Genomic DNA, 18,056 nt, shown 5'->3' on the forward strand with positions numbered 1-18,056 from the left:
TAAATAATTAGCAACCTATTAATTACAAAAATTCTTAATTATGCTTAGAGCAACCAGAGCATTTTCACAAATTTAAATTCTTATTTGTTACAGTATATGAAGCCATTAAGAAAAGCCTCTGGTTTTCCAGTTTGGTAACAAATGGCTTTTGTCTGATGCATAATTAATAGAAACTAATGATGACTATGTAGCTCTTTCAGAGTTTTAAAGGCAAATCTATATTGGCCTACAGTTAACATGCATATTCATCCAACAAGCAACACAAAATGTACTGTAGTAGTCATTCATTTTTATCAACATTCAGGAAAATCTAGTCAGCAGCACAACTCTCCTATGTCAGAAACACATTATAACATTGTCACAACTGAAGTCAGGTCACACCTGGTAAAATACCCCTTTCTAATTCTTTCTCTAGAGTCAGTTCAGACTTCCAGCACAATACATAAACAATAGCAATTAATACTGTGGTACAAAGGTAAATACAGACAAGAGTTTGGTGTGCTAGCATACAGAGTTTTTAAAAACAGTGACAAACGAAACCAAACACCTTGCCCTGTTTTCTCTCCTTTCCCTTTGTAAGACTGAAATTCCCACGGCCTTACTGAAACATTCAACTGAATCCAATGATCCTAGCATGGAATTGTTCCTTGGGAGGGAAATCTGGCCACAAGGGGATGTTGTACACATTTGAGAGAGGCCACCAGGGGAAACATCTTGCTGTGCAAAAACTGATTTATAACTAATCGTCTTGAAGAAAACATGATTTCCACCACCCCGCTCCCCCGCCAAATATTTAGCTTTATCTCAAGGAGTAGTTTGGTGGCATACTGTGGCTCAAATTTTATTTTATTATTTTTGACTGGATAAATGAAATGTGCACCACCATCACCATCACCCTTAATTCTTCTTTCATCACGTAAGACACTTGTTAAGATAAGAAAGATATTCTACTAAAGCTGACGGTGACTGAGAGTCATTCAGTATTCAAAGTTCCTAAAGAATCGTTGGTTCTCTGAAAGGGGTAAAAAAGTAGGAAAGGCTTTGTTCAAACTCTTGCTAGTAAACAAGTATTACTTCAACCGATACAATGGCTACGTGACATCAAAGTACTATAAATTATCAAAACTATCGTACAGAAAAATTACAAATTCATTGCAAAATACATTACACTGCTACCATTAAGAAAAAAGTGCTTTTTGTTTTCCTTTCTTTTTTTTTTCTTTTTTTCTTTTTTTCTTTTTTTTGCCAGAAAAGTATTCTTTCAATATAGAAAATCCTATGCATTACCCTGCATGTGGCTAGGATAGATCATAACGGAGTTTGTACTGAGTCCTTCTAATCTGCTGGATGAAGGGCTGAAAAATATAATAATGACTTATTAAAGCCATGTTCCAAATGACCATGCCAGCTGTCAGTGGAGAGATGCCTGTTTAAGACACAAGAAGATGCCCTGGTCTCTCGAACCCTGCCGGTCATCACACTGTCCCACCAATCAGCTGGATAGAATGCACAGGCCTTTTGCATGGTCTGTGGTTTCTTGTGTTCTCCTGAATTATTCTCATGTCCTCATCTAGCTTTGTCACCTACATGAATACTCTGCTCAGTGATGCCTGTATTGTCTCATGAGGGGAACGATGCAAGATGGCGGACCTGACAGTTTCAAGAATGGATGTCCCAGGAGTTCCTGGGCTGTGGCTCTTTGAGAGGGCTCCCTCACCAACATCAGGTCTAGGAATCCCCGGAGCACTGAAGACACCTGTGAGGACACAAGACACCATCCTGAGGACTGCCACAGAAACCCAACTCAGTTCCCCTAAAATTGTTTTCCAGCTAATTCCCAGAAAAGTCATTTTATTTTCAACATCAGATTCTAAAAAGTCAGCGTGAGGAGAAAGATGTTATGGAAACAAAAGCAGATATTGCCTTTATTAACACATGATATTTTCCTCACCTTCTTAAAGTTTGAAATAGGAGTAAATGATGGTACAACAAAGAATGACAATTTATTTACTAAATAAAATTATAACAGTAATAATAGTGATGCTTTTTCCAATGCTGCAAAAGTTTCGACCTCCTGTTCAATTCAAGCAGTATCTTTTTTTTTTTTTTTTGTAGGTCCACACAGTCTATATGGGTGATTCTGTTGGGGCTCCTCCCTAAGATGTAAGGGTGAGGAAAGAGGAGACACTAACATTACAAACTAGTTTTCCCTAAAAGGCAGCCCCACTCCCTCTCTCACTGCCATGGAGCAGACGGGAGGGAGGTGCGTGTGGGGTCAGTGTTTATAGGACTGGTCTTGTGAAAATAGCTCCTCTCACCAAGCCTTCCCCTTGCAGCTGGCCACCTTTTTGGTGGTTCTTCAAATTAGCATCCTTTTTTTTTTTTTTTTTTTTTTTCTGAGTTTGGTCCTATTTGGGAATCTTTGGAAAACAGGAAAGACCCTACTTGGTGCTTTAACCATGTCCTTCATTGTCCTGCACAATCTAGCCCCTTCCTACCTCTCTGACATTACCCTTTCTCCTTGCTCACTTTGCTCTGTGATATGAGCCTCCTACCTGGGCTCAGGGCCTTTGTACTTGTTTCATCTGCGTGAGACATTTTTCTCTCAGATCTTCACATAGCTTGCTCCTTCTTTCCACTCAGTTTCTACTTTGGATGATCCCTCCCCAGGAAGGGCTGCTTTCACTCTTCAACCTAAATGTGCTCCCAATCCCCTCTCTTGCACACTCCATCACATCACAGTGTTTTATTTACTTCACAGCATGCACTAATCTCTGAAACAATTTTGTTCATTTGTTTGTAGTGTATTATCTGCCTCTCCAACTAGAATGAAAGCTCTATGACAATCAGGAAATCTGCAGTCTTGCTCTGCGATATCCCCAGCAATTAGAACAGTCCCCAGCATGTAGTAGGTGCTCAGTGAGGGAGTGTTGAGTGGAGGGCCTAATTTACTCTTCTAGCCAACTCTATGAGACAAAAATCGACCATACTCCATTTTACAGCTGAACTACACAGACAGAGAGGCTAAATCACTTGCCTAGTGAGTGAACAGGAAGAGCAGAGATTTGAATCCAAGTGACTCTAATTCCCAAGTCACTGCCCATAAACCAAGATCTACTCCTGATGTGATGGGCCAGTCTTTAAAACTACAGAGAGACCGAAAATTTGAAGAATGATTTTGAACTTTAGCAACAGATGTCGCATCTCACCTTGTGTAGGTCCTTCACTCTTGGAGGTAAACTGTCCCGGATCCTCCGCATGGCCTGGAGGGGAGGCTCGTTAAAGTAGGGGGGCTCGCCATCGATCATTTCTATCACCATGATCCCCAGGGACCAGATGTCCACCTGTTAGGCACAACCCACTGGTTATCTCAGGCAAGAAGAAGGTTCTGCAATGTTGGATGTGTCCAGGGAACCAAAGAGATTCATACTTATTCAAAGTTAATGTGGTATTTATAATCTCTCAACATTTATGATCAAGATTTATAAGCTGAATTGTTGAGTTACCAAGTGTTTGCTAATGGTCTTCCTTTGCTACTTAAGGACATCTTCAGTGAAGATTCTGCCATTAGGTACGTGTGAATATGAATATCTTAACGCTTTGAAATTTAGAACTTTCTTTTTACCCTGTTAACTTTAATGGATAACTATCTATTAGGGAAGATGAGAAAAATATCCAAAGTTTTAGGTTATGAACATAGAGAAGAAAGTTGCATTTAAAGAAAGTTGCATTAAAAAAAAAGAAGAGCTATTGATATATTCATAACAAACTGCAAAGAGCTACATTGCACAACACAATATATTCTGATCCTTTTATTGATTTGATTTTTAAAAATAGTTCTTTTTTGCCTACTTTAGGGTTCTTTCCTTTGTGTTTTATCATTTTGAAGCAGCAGGCTTCAAAATCCTGCTTTATAAAATCATTTCCAGGCAATGGTGAAAAGAAAAGGAAGAGATGACAAGCAATTCGTTCTGGGTAAAGAATGGAGAGCCGGGACAATGAGAAGCCCTTAGCTGTGCTATAAATTTCCAGTTACAGTCACTTCCCATTACAGCCTCATTACACCTCTTATCAGTTAGCTGCATTCGTGTTATAACCTTTGCAGTGACCTTCACTGAGAATTTATGCTCTTGGGACCACAGTGAGAAAAGTGAAGTTGAGTACTCATCCGAGGGCAAAAAACAAGCGAAAGAGAGCAGAGTCTGCCTTAACCAATGTCACTATCCATAGCTCATTTGTCCATGCCACCTCTTCCGTGCTTCTCTATTAGAACCGATTCCTGCACCAAAACATGAGGAAACACTGTGTACTCAGCTGTAGTGAGCTTCTTGCCTCATGGGTTTATAGTCTTGCAGGCCTCAGAGCTTCTACTCATGCTATTTCCTTTCTAGAAGGTCTTTTCTCCACTCTTTCTGGCCCCTCATTTTCACATATCCAAACCTTATCCCTTAAAAAAATTATGTTTCTATTCCAGAAGAAACAGAATTTGTGCCATATTTTAAAATATGACATTCATATGTGATTTTTTTTCTGTTAGAAAACTTTGCTCATCCACATATCAACTCTGTTTGTGGCGCTTTCTCTGATGCTCTATCCTTTGAATCATCACACCTTTGTGTGTGTCTCTGGCCACTTTTCAAGTTACATTGTCTTGCTCTGTGTATATCTGCTACTGAAGGTGGGATCAGAGTTTGAGTCAGTCTCCCCCAATGTCCACGGTAGGACCTCAATAAATGCTCCTGGATAAGTGTTGTGACAATATCTTCAGTGGAGGCCAATCTCCCTTCTGCCACGACCTACTCTGTGACAAGTCTAGTGAACGGGGGTCAAATGTGAAGTCAACAAAAGTTATCACCCTGATCCCCTGTGGTCATTAACTACCTCAGTACCATTGCATCCCTGAGCCCATTCAGGTCCTGCCTCCCTCAGTGACTGTCACCCTCTTACCTCTGTCCCATAAGGTAGCCTAGAAATCACCTCGGGTGCCATCCAGTAGGGAGTGCCAACCAACGATTTCCTCTTCGGCACCTCTTTGGAAACTTGAGCACAGAAACCAAAGTCAGATAACTTTATCTGGAAAGGAAAGAAATGCAACAAACTAACGACTTTAAAATACTGGCTTCCAGATTTAGAAATATATAGAGTTTCAAAATTCAAAACAAAACAGTTTCATTGACGGGGCCTTGTAAATATTGGAGGAGGGGTGGCTTTCTTATTGAAAAAGCACAATCCATTTTAATGGAAAAACCTCTAATGGCTCCATCAGGGTTGACTTGCAAGTGTTTAAACTCCTGTTGCTATCTTTTATAAAATTATGAAACCAAAATTTTTTTTTATAAATTAAATACACCCCAAACAACAGATTAATTAAAATTCAGACTCACAACTTTAACAGATGATGCTTTAGTGTCAGGGAAATTGCAATTCTCAGTGTGAGTTTTGTACAAACTGCTGCAGTTAAGGTTCTTATGCACTGAACACATACAGGTTATTTGAGATGATTCAAATAACCAACCCCGTTTCTATATTTGAATTATTGCAAGACCTGATTTATATAGGATTCTGAGATATCACTTTAAATATTGGCTCCCTTTTTCTTTTTGTTTCTCTATTTTGCTCATGACAATTGAAATTGCCAACATAAACATCGGTGCAAGTAGAAACATGAGCATCAAAACTGGGTGTTAGCATTTGGTTACCAAGGGTGTAAGGTAGTCATCACAATGATCTAATGTGTGTGTATGTGTGTGTGTGTGTATGTGTATGTATATGTATGTATGTATGTATGTATGTATGTATGTATGTATGTATGTATGTGTGTATATAAATATATATAATTTATCTTAGATGTCATCAAAAAGAAAAAAAATATCCTGAAAACTCTTGCACTGAGATTTTCAATATACTCTGAAGAACATACAGCACCATTAGGCACATGCGAGTTTACATATTACAGGGATTCAGTTTGTTTCTGGGAGGCATGATTCCTGTTCATGATGGCCTGGTCTGAACTTCAGATGACTTCACTGACGAGAACTGCCACTTAAGGCTATAGGTGATGATAGAATACATTCAAAGACAACAGTGTTCAGGCATTGGTTGGAAATGGATCAGAATGGCCACTTGAGGTTAAAATTTCCATAAATCAAAGGTACAGTCCCAAAGGTACAAATCTTCCCTTGATTTTCTTCGTATCTCTCTGAATTTCTTTCGACATTTTCCTCTGGCTCTACTCTGCAGCCCACACCTTAAATATTGGGGCTTCTTAGAGTTTGGGTCCAAACCCACCTCTTCTCTTTCTACACACTCTTTCTTCCTACTCTTTTTCTTTCCACACTTAACACAGACTTCCTTCCTCCATTCGAAATCTATATTTCCATGTAGTATATGTTTCCACATGGAGTTAATTTTTGTGAAGGGTACAAAGTCTGTGTCTAGATTTATTTTTTTTGTATGTAGATGTCCAGTCGCACCAACACTATTTTTCAAAAAGGCCATCTTCCCTCCATTGTATTGCCTTTACTCCCTTGTCAAAGATCAGTTGACTATATTTATGTGGGTGTATTTCTGGGATCTCGGTTCTGTTTCATTGGTCTATTTATCTATTCTTTTGCCAGTACCATACTGTTTCAATTATTTTGACTGAGATTGCATTGAATCTATAGATCAAATTGTGAAGAAATGACATATTGACAATATTGAATCTTTCTGCCATACGCATGGAATATATCTCCAATTATTTAGTTCTTTGAGTACCTTAATCAATTTTGTAGTTTTGTCATATGGATCTAGTATATATTTTTGTTAGATTTATATCTAAGCATTTAAATTTTAGGAGGTGTTAATATAAATGGCATTGTCTTTAATTTCGAATTTCACCTGTTCATTGATAGTATATAGGAAAGCAATTGACTTCTATATATTAACCATATTATCTTGCAATCTTGATATAATCGCTTATTAGTTCTAGTTTTTCTTGTTGATTCTTTTGGATTTTCTACAAAGACAGTTTTTTTCCTTTCTTCCCAATTTGCATACTTTTATTTTTTTTCTTGTTTTATTGCATTAGCTAGTACTTCTAGTATGATGTTGAAAAGGAATGGTGAGAGGGAACATCTTTGTCTTTTTTCTTATCTTAGTAGGAATGCATATTCAATTCTTAAGCATACCTCCAGGCCCTGATCACTTCTTACTTCCTCCAGAATTTTTCTCAGGAGTCCATACTGATCTCTCCTCTCTCTGAATTTGAGAGAATTTAGGAGTCACTCAACATTGAACTGTTTCTCATACTGATTTTGGCCCTCCGGTTAGAAATGATATTCCTCAGAGGCAACAGCTCTCCCTTTTAACTGCAAAGCCTAACTGTGTTCCCTAAGAGCTGGGAAAACAGTAGATACTGAAAACACACATGCTACTAGATTGATTTTATTTTATACTGACATATACATATATGTTAGCATGTCATGTGATAGAAGACACACTGGCACTCTTTCTGAAACCATCACTGACTTACTGAAGATAACTCTTTTAAGAATCAAAGTTAAAACACAGATGAAATAAGGTAATCTTTTGGAAATTATTAATGTGGGTTTTTTTCTTCTTCCATTTTCTTGTTCGTGATCTTCTTTCCAACCAGGCCAATGTTAGTGGTGGTATGGTTTGGAGTGGGAGGAGATTGAATTGCTCCAGATGAAATGTTAGAGAAAGCTGGTGTAGTGGAGAGATAATTTCCTCAACTGATTTGTAATATCAAGAATCAAACCCAGATGCCTCAGATTGGAGAATGTCCATGTGGTATGAAGACGAGAGCTCTGGGGCCATTGCAGCTGGCCCATAATCTTTATTACTCTACTGTAAAAAGAGTCTACAATTCAGGGAAGTGAAAATCTTACAGTCCATCAATTTTTAGCCTGTGATTATTTGCAGAAGAGGACAAAGAGCAGTGATTTAATTATTTCAGGCCTCAATTCTTTATTATACATCCCTTCCCACCACCCCAAGCAAATGATGGTGGGCTTTAGATATAGCTGAGTAGCATCTATCCCCATACAAAGAAGAGAGGAGAAGCCACGGGCATCTGTGTTCAGAGGTAATATTCGTTAATATTTAATAACCAGATTCATTTGGAACAATCAGAATCTAGACCTAAAGTTGAGTGGTATCCTGAAGTTATCTTGGGGTATTACCATCTTTAATGAGGCAAGGGGGTGGGGCTGTTGTAATGGGGGATATGCCGAGGACTTGAAACAGTGAGTGTTAACCAACAAGCATGAGAATACTGCAATAGTTTAACTATGGGTATGGATATATTAGTGAACATCAGGCTTGGCTATGCCTAACATGGCCTCCACAAAGAGATGGCACAAAAGAGTGGGTGGAAGTGAACGTGAGGCAATGCTACTGGCTTCCATGAAATAAATCATCACTGACTTATAGAAGACAGCTGTTTTTAGAATCGAATGTCTGAGCAGCATACATCCCCACACAAACAAGGGAGAGGACTTTTGTGTGGTGTGTAGAATCTAGAAGCATGACCAAATCGCAGTGAGAGAATTGGGAAGTGCCCAGTGCAAGCTTATGGTTGACATAAGGAGGCAGCCTCAAGGATGGCTTTCAAGACTTAAGGCAAGAGGCTGGAGTTGTGAAGTACTGCAGAGGCTCCCTCCTCAAAAGCCCAGGAGCTGATGAGACCTGTTAATCCTTACCAGTCTGGGTAGCAGAAGAGGTCAATTATGTCAAGGCAGAGACCAGAGAGGAACAGAAGATGAGTCTTATCTCATTTATCCTGAGGTCCCATAATCTACATCTGTCTCTTATTCTCCTAGACTCCACCTTAAGAAAGATGAGGGTGGGAGGTGGAAAGAAGGAGTAGGTGGTGGCCAAATGTGAAATATTGAGGTTTTAAAGGTTATCAGTTAAACATAATCATAATGGGGTTTAACTTTGATAGACAATGTTTAAATTATTGAAGCATACTAAATGTAATAGATCAAATTTTTAAATATTTTTAAAAAATCTAGTCAGTAGTGCTCTGTGAAGAAGTCTAGGTTAGTTTTTAAAAAACAGAGACATTATAAGTGTTTGTGTGGTGGGGAGGGGCGGGGGGGAAGGCTATTTCCAAAGCTTGAGTATGAGTAAATCTGCAAGCCTACTACACAGATGGTGAAAAGGAGGAACGATTTTGCCAATACATTTTGTTTGCCTGTAAATTTAAGAGACCTGAATGATTGATGACGTGAATGTATTAGCCTTTTGGTATTGGTGGGTTTTAATGTCAATATCTCTAGTGTGGCTTTCTCTTTCCAGACATTAAAAGAAGACCAAAACCTGACAGACTAGTAATTATCTCCCTAACAAAATGTAAGTTGAGAAATTGAAACTCGACTCTTGGAAGCCAGGCCCGTCCTTCTGTTGTAGGAGTATAAGTGCTTCTGCATGATTTTTTTTACTCATCCAAGTATATAAAAGAGACGATTTTCTAAAAGAACATAATTACACACAACATTCATCCAAATAAATCTGCAAGTAGATAATGAGAATTCAAGTAATGAGCATAATAAAGCATTGTAGGCAGATCTTAAGAGCAGATCACACTGACTCTAAGCTGAGCCTTATTTTCGATAAAATTATACAATGTGCTTGCTTAGGAAACCACCCTCTTCCCACTAATGCAGTTAAGCTAAGAGAACTGCAGCTAGCACACTGCAAAACCCCTAAAAGAAAAAAAGTTGTAGCTTGGTCCACAAGGGCCAGACAAAGCACTAGAGCTCAGAGTTCAGACAAAGATGCTATTTAAGCCTGAGATCCTATCCATCTCATTGTGCCCTGGCTAGGAATCAGGGGCCCCACAAAAACATGGGGCGGGGGCACAAAAGAGTCTATGCACAAGACAGCTACAGGGTTAAAATAGAATGTAAAATCCTCATTCTGTAAATTGCATACACTCTAAAGAATTCTTGAGTCTGCTCCAGGTTTTTGCTAAGGCAAAAGGTGGATGCTTCTGTGCCTGGTTCCTGGGTGCTTCCTATAAGGCAATGGTACTCAAAGTGTGTAGCATCAGCATCCCCTGAGAACTTGTTAGAGACACAGGTTCTTGGGTGCCACCCAGCCTGACTAAATCAGAATTTCTGGGGGTAGGGTCCAGGAATTTTTTTTTTTTTTGCCAAGGTCTCCAGAGGTTATGAGGCTCACTAAAGTTTGAGAACTGTTTTAAGGAGAACAATGATCCAAGCACAAAGGAACAGAGAGAGGTAATAGAAGGAACCAGGCTGCTGATGGTGCCTCTAGCTTAAGGCCCACTTCTTCAGCTGCCAAATCCAAGAAGAGTGGAGGGCTTCAAGGCAGCTAAGCTTAACAGCATAGAAGCCTCAGCTAGCCCCTCTGCCGTTTGACAGAGTGCAGAGAGTGGTAGGAACTTGCCCAAGACCGTACAACAGTATTCAAGGGAGACTCAAGTCTAGGTCTCCTGAGTTCTCATGCATTGCTTCCCGCATTAGGAAAGTAACCTCTATGGAGTGGCAGGGAAGGGAGGAGAGATAGAAACTGGGTGTACCTCAGAGACTATTGGAAAGGAATAAATTTAAGAAGCTATTTAACGTGTCCAAGTTTCTGTTTATTAAAGAAGAGCATTTGTGAGGTAATCTTCAGATCTCGTAATTGTAGAATTTTAGTTTTTGAGAGACAACACAACTCAAATGCCTAAGGAAGCCAGGCAAATAATATTAACGAATTAAATGGACCAGGTGAAGATGATGAAAAACTAAAGGTACACACTCTGGGCAAAGAGACACTGACTTTCCACTGAGTGTCAAGGGCAGAGTGAAGAGGGCGTGGAACAGTCGTAAAGCCCTGCCTGCCAGTCTATGCTTCCTGACCTATCCTTTTATCCTCGCTTCAAATCCTGTGGGAGAGAGGATGCAGACACGTTGCATTGTCTCTGGCCAAGGAAAGATTGTGGATGAATTTCCTCAACCCTTAATTGCAAGGGTGGGGTGGGGATCATCCTTTCTCTGAGCATCTACCTTTTACCTTGTTTCTCTCTGATGGTTTGATATAAATTACTTCATGTAATTCTTACAACCACTCTGTGACATGCTATTTATTTTTCCTTTCAAAACCCAAACACCACATTCCCCTGCTTAAGACTCGCTTGATATTATTTCTGCCATGGACAAATAGTGAACACTTTACTTTCAAATTAGTTGATAGCGACTAATTTCTCTTCTAGTTTTTGAACAAGCCAGATATGATTTATCCTTTAAAACCTGAGCAATCTTCTGTCTTAAAAATTTTTTTATTTCAAAATAATTGGGCGGTGGCAAAGAAACGTGTACCTGTCCTCTCTAATGTTAGCATCTTACACAACTAGTTCAACATCAACACTTTTCATAGAGATTACTCAGATTTAACCAAGTATATATGAACTCATTTGTGTGTGTAGAATGTATGTGTGTATATACTCTGCGATTTTATTACATTGTCGCCTTGCATGATCACGACCACAATGAAGACACTCAACTACACCATCGCTATAAGACTCTCTTGTGTTATGTCTTTATAGCCACGCAATCCTAATCCCTAACCCCTGGCATCCACTAATTTGCTGTATATCCCTATAATTATGTTATTTCACAAATGTATATAAATGGAATTATGCAGTGTGTATCTCTTTGAGATTGGCTTTTTTTTTCACTCGGCATAATTTCCTTGAAGTTCATCCAAGTATTACTTATTTGTTCTTCCTCTTCTTTTTTTTGCACTGGGTGGTATTCCATGGTATAGATACACTACACTCTGTTCGACCATTCACACTTTCATGGACATTTGGGTAGCTTCTAGTTTGGGGCTATTCAAAATAAAATTGCTGTAAACATTGGTATACAAGATTTTGTGTAGAAATAAATTTTCATTTCTCTGAAATATATGCCAAAGAGTGTAATTGCTGGTCACATGGCAAGTCCATTTTTAGTCATGAGAGGAACTGCCTAACTACTTTTCAGAGTGGCTGTATCGTTTTACATTCCTATCAGCAATGTATGAATAAGTGGTGCTTTCACTATTTTTCATTTTAGCCTTTTTGATAAGCGTGTAGTGATACCTTGTAGTTTTAATTGGCATTTCTCTAAGGGCTAATGATGTTGAACATTTCCCAAAAGAAAGCAAACCCAGGACACCTTGTGTGACAGATATTTTCCCAACATGCCAACAACAATACTGCCCAGTCCATGAACTCTTCTTACCATATGACTGAATCAAGCAAATTTATGATAATATTAATTACCATATTATATCAATTTATTATAACATTTATGATTTATTATTATTATTGTAACATAATTACCATATGTCCACTGAATCTAGATTTGATTCTTAATATTACCATATTCCTCTTATTGAAGAAGGTTTTAAATTCTCCTCCCTCCCCGCCCAAATCTGAAAGGACTGTCGACCATGATAGCAGTGACACTATGTGATTTTGAGGCTAGGTCATAAAAATGCCATGCACTTCCGCCTTGTTTTCTTGGGGCATTTACTCTTGGAAACCAGCCTCCATGTTATGAGGAAGGCCACAAAGAGAGGCCACGATTGTAAGTGTTCTGGCTGACAGCTCCAGCTGAGTGCCCAGCAATCGGCCAGTACTAACTACCTGACATGTGACTGAGGAGACTTCTAGATGCATCATCTAACCCTACGTCAGAGCGGCCCTGGCTAGCTGAGCCGAGGCAACTCAGAGCTATGTGAGAATGCTAAAATTACTTTAATTTAAGACCCTAAGGGTTGAGGGGAATTAGTTATAATGACAATAAATAAATGAAAAATTTCTCTCCTCTATTAAACTCTATGCTCTAATATATTGGTATAAACTGTACTCTCAGCCTTTTCTTACAGTAGACACATTCCATCTAAAAAAAGTTTCCTTTATAGAAACTGAAGAAGCCCATTAAAGTCAATATGGTGCCTTATTCTGAAGTGCAAACGAGCCCACTCTGGCCAAGAGCTGCAAAATCTGCTTAACATGCTGTTGGTTTTCTCTTCCTGGAACACTCTCATCCCTGAGAGCCACAGGCTCCACTGCCTAGCACGTCTCTGCTGTAATGTCGCCACTTCAGAAAGGCCTTCTCTGACTGGCCTCAATAACGGACTCCTCCCGCCCCCCTACCCCCCCACTCCATCACACTCTACCCTCCTAATCATGCTTAAATTAATTAATTACAGCAAATGGAGCACTTATCACTGCTTGTCTGCTGGTGATTTTATTGGTGTATTTATTTGTTTACTATCACACCTCCATGCCCCTAATAAGCTTAATGAAAGTAATGATTTTGTTTTGTTCATCCTTAGGGCCTAGAACCATTGCTGACACATAGTAGACTTTGGCTAGTATTAACTGAATGAGCGACTGAACCAACCAGTAAGACTAAAAGCACTTACACGGTGCCAGTCTCTGTGAGCTCTTTGTTGGGTGCATGAAAATACGGGATATGTTTGAAACATAGGTTCTGCCCTTGAGAATGTTGCTGAATGATTTAATAACCTTTCACACATTGTTGGGAGGGCAGGTATTTAAGTAAGCTTATTAAACAATGAATTATTATTTTAGTCTCATGTCTGATTTTGACACCTGACATGTATTTACAGCAAGAAAGCCTTTGTCATTAGTCTCTAGAAACTGAAAGAAAGCCTGGGTTGAACCTGCCCTGCTTTGTTTTTTCTGCAAGCACCGGTGCCCAGAATCAATTTTTGGACCAGTTCAATGCTTTGCAAATTGTGTTCTGAGGTCGTGGGGCCTCGTCTCAGTGCTTTCCTGAGTCGACCAGGGGAGAGTTCCTGCCTTTTTCCTGTAGTTCCCCCATTCTATGGGAGATCATGCAAAAATGGCTACATATCCTTCCCCTCCCTGTATCCACATCCCTTTGCACTGAGACTTTACATCTTCTCCCAACCAAAGGTGAAGTTCATTTCTTCACCCTCTACATCTAGGCTTGACTGTGCGACTTATTTTGGCCAAAGAGACATTAGCAAACAAGATATAAGCAGAAGGTTGAAAAGCGCATGCGCATTGGGGCTTGCCTCTCTTGCTGCTCTTGGGAACTCTGCCATAGCGCCATGTGAATAAGCATGGGCTAGTCTGCTGGGAGATGACGGCCCAGTTACCTCCACTGCCCTGGCTGTGAGCCAGCCAAGCGCCAGGCAAATGAATGAGGCCATCAGTTGCAGGCTGACCACAAATGCAGGAGTGAGTTCAGCTGATGCTACATGGAATGGAGGTGAGCTGTCCCATGTGAGGTCAGCTCATACGCTGACTCAGAATTATAAGCAAATAAAAGACGTTTTAAACCACTAAGTGTAGAGTGGTTTGTTATGTAGCAAGAGCTCACTGCTACATACTTCCATACCCTTTTTAAAAAAAATATCGGCCAGAGCAATGCAAAAAGCAGGGCTTCAAACTGCCCATTATAACATAATCCCAAGTTTGCAAATTCTGTATACACATACATGAAAATATGGGAAAAGTGGAAAATGGGATTAAAGGTGATCTTTATTTTACCTTTTATATTTTTCTGAATTGACTGAATTTTCCATAACAAAATTGATTATCTTTTTAAAATAAAAGAAGAAAAGTCGAAGTGCCTGGGCAGTTTCTCTGGCTGCCCTCTGGTCATTCCTGGGCAAATTCTGATGTGACATGAATGCTTTCTATATGGCTAAAGTTATTTGGTTGTAACAGACAAGTCCATCGAAGGGACAGCTGGCTCTATTCATCCCAGAACTATTACCTCTGCTGGGAGTTTCAAAAAGGGACAAAATAGAGAAAAATCTATGCTTCAAAATGCTTCCTTCTAACTAAGCCTTCTTTGGAATGTCAACTCATTCTTTCCTTGGCTGTTGTATTCTATGTTCTTTTGTACCCTGGTATGGCTGATGAGTTTCAACAGAATCCCTTGTGTTAGTTGCAGTGATGGGAAATGTGCAAATCTGGGCCTGGAGATATGCTAGTATGATGTATATATTCCATTTGTCCTTCTAGATCTATTCTCCTCCCTTCCCTGAACCCTGGGAGGCCAACCTGCCTTGAGTGTACTGACGGCCGCTGACCGGGTTCGGCCAATGGGGAGCACCAGCAGGAGACTGGAAGGAAGGAAGAGTGAGGTTGGGGTATTTAAATCCCCAGTTCCCAACCTGCAGTTTCACTGTGGTCTGGCTTCCACCGAAGATCAGAGCTCTTGCCCTGCAGCCCTCTTCACACAATCATCTCTACTTCCAGGTTCTAGTAACTGGTTCCCTGCCTCACCTCTCCAGGCACGGGGTAGTGAAAGTGCTGCTGCATTTCTGAGAACCACACTAATCATCATCCACGGTTCCTTACAACTCTTCTACATCTGTCCCCACCTTTATTAAACTCTGCTCAAACTGCCCACTGGAATTTGTCATTTGTTTCCTGCAGGGACTCAGAGATACTGCAGACATGCATAGTCACACAAATAGGGTGGATAAAGCCCTAGAAAAAGTCATCTTCTCCAACAAAAATGAGAGCATGGCAGAAAAAGAAAAGAAATTTCCATAGTTTTTATTACTTCCTACACTCATTGTTAAGGCAGAAAATTATCCATCAAATTCAAGTCACAGATAATTCTAACAGGATGACACAAAAGATCGTAATTTCCTTTTTGTAAGCCTTCTGTGAAGGGCAGTGGGTGAACTGGGACTAAAAATTAGAATTATGAGAAAGTTTTCCTAGGAGGACAATGCCTGTGACAGACGAAGTGACAAGGCAAACCATGGAGGGGCCAAACCTGAAAATCTTACCCGACCGTCACTTGTCAGGAGGATGGAGTCACTCTTTATGTCCCTGTGAATCACTCCTTGATTGTGAAGGTAGGAGAGAGCTCTCAGAACTGACAGACACACAGTAGCTATCTGTTCTTCATTCATTCTAGAAAGGAAATAACATTTAAGGAGCAAGGACAGGTTTAAAAACATCTTTGAAATGGTCAAGAGAGGCAGGTCCCTTGGGTTCTAGTGAACCAGCCCACATCTGAAAAATCTACAGGCAAGAAGTCTTTGGGATCTGATTCCCAGAACCTAAAGCTTGGCACTGTTTCACGTGCCTTCAATGCCCTTTTGCTCCCACTTTCTGTCTTAGTAAACTCCAATTCATCCCTCAAAACCCATCTCAGATATCACCTTATACTGGAAACCTTTCATGACTCTCCCTGAAAGAGACATTCAGGTATTCTTCTATGCTACTTCTATACATCTTTCTAATTCTGCATGGGTATATAATGTATTTATTTTTAATCTGTGACTTCCTTGAAGGAATGTTTCTGAGCCTTATTCATTTGTGTCTTTTGTATCCCCAGCACTTAGGAAAGAGCCCTGCACATAAAAGGTGATTGATAAACACTTGATGAAATGACCACAACTGACACATCAGGAAAGCAAGTAGCTGAGAACAATGATAATTAACCAGTGTTACCCACAAGACTCTTTAACAACAGGATTGAAGGATATCTCTCTGTTATATAGGTTTGTTATTATGACATAAAATTTTGACTGACCTTCCACCTGCCCCTACCTTCTCCAGTTACCCTTGGTAGTATCGACACATAGCAACAGCATGGCAACTCAGAAGAATGAAACTTAATTTTAAAAAATCGAGGGATAGGAAATTCTATTATTTGTTACCAAAACACCATTCTCAGCCGCCTGTTGATTTAAAATCAATGGGTATTAATGAACTTCTGGGGGGCAGGGAGAATGCTAATTGAAGAATGAGCGATACATAGGTGACATTATAATAAGCACTTGCGGAATAGAGAGGAAAAGGGTAGTCATGGTCTTTGACTTCAAAGTGTTTACAATTTATGAAGAGTTCATAAAGATAGTCAGTGAGACTTCACTCTGGAGGAAAATAATAAGTACCTTAAATTATACATCTGAATAATAAAGAAACTTACCTGGTATGAGTAACAATGTCTGTCAAGGCACCACCTTCTAGAAATTCCATGACCACCCAGAGCTCGTCACCGACAAGGTAGCTATTGTACATGTCGACCACATTGTCATGGTGGTAATCCCGCATTATCACAACCTGGACAAACGGAGAGACACTTTGTGACTTGCGACAGTGAAATGTAGCTTTGGCTTTTCTTGGGGCAACATTTGTGCTATGAGTACAACTGACTGAGAAGTATTGATTGTGGGGGGGATTTATTCAGACACCTACTCATAATAAAAAGACAGCATTGAGAGCAGCTAGTAGAAACAAAGGGAATCGAGTTAGTAAATTTAGAGAAAATGGCAGGCCAGCCAGACATTAGGTGAGGGGAGAACAAGGAGTGAGAACGGGCGGAACCACGGCAAGGTCTGCATCCACAAGAGGGTGTTTAATGGACTGTTTTGGGAAAATATGACTAGAGAGCCCTAAGGGCTTCCTTCAGAATGTACTGTCCATACTCCATTGTTGGTTAATATGGTAAAAGTGTTACCAACTCACGGTAAGTGAGTGGATGGCAAGCGAGTCTCACAAGTGAATGAAGTAAACAGTTTTAGGAGCGGGAATACATGAGATCAACTTAACTTCTTGGCAGAAGGTCTGAGTCTGAGAGAGGTTTGGGCTGAATACAGAAGATGGGTATTGAAAGTAAAGACAAATATGACTTAGGCATGAAAAGGCTAACTTGAGTCTGCTTAGAGAGAAAGCTTCTAGGAATTGCTGCCCTGTGGCAGCTTTTGGTGACATTTTTTTGAGTTAATGTTCACTAATAAATTATAGAGCTGTTTATTGAAATTATATTTGTCCTCTCTGTTCTGGCACTGTGATTTGGAAATATGTTCCAGAAATCAGGAATGGTGGACTAAGAAGCTGAAACCTACTCACCTGGTACTCTTTCTGAGGTTCAGAGCATGGGAAAGAAAGGAACAAGTTATGGAGCTGGAGATGTGTGGAGCCACTGGTGGCTTCACATGAGCCACCACAGAAGGGGGTCCAAAGTCACAGCTGATTGCATTTTATAGTGTTTGTTTATAGCTCTCAGAGTTAGATGTGGGTGGGA

General features: G+C 39.9%; 1 protein-coding gene across 1 annotated transcript in view; it reads right to left on the reverse strand.

Moving 5' to 3' along the window:
* Nucleotides 1-1,175: 1,175 nt before the first annotated feature.
* PAK5 (p21 (RAC1) activated kinase 5) overlaps nt 1,176-18,056 on the reverse strand; it is a 274,162-nt gene continuing 257,281 nt past the window's right edge. The window contains exons 7-10 of the mRNA XM_023536739.1: nt 15,808-15,934; nt 4,948-5,073; nt 3,210-3,344; nt 1,176-1,756 (exon numbers count right to left, since the gene is read on the reverse strand). Of these exons, the coding sequence (XP_023392507.1) occupies nt 1,601-1,756; nt 3,210-3,344; nt 4,948-5,073; nt 15,808-15,934 (544 nt within the window). The 3' untranslated portion in view covers nt 1,176-1,600. The remainder of the gene's footprint in view (nt 1,757-3,209; nt 3,345-4,947; nt 5,074-15,807; nt 15,935-18,056) is intronic.

The sequence above is a fragment of the Pteropus vampyrus genome, unplaced genomic scaffold (assembly GCF_000151845.1).
Source record: "Pteropus vampyrus isolate Shadow unplaced genomic scaffold, Pvam_2.0 Scaffold7, whole genome shotgun sequence".
In the NCBI taxonomy this organism is placed as follows: Eukaryota; Metazoa; Chordata; class Mammalia; order Chiroptera; family Pteropodidae; genus Pteropus; species Pteropus vampyrus.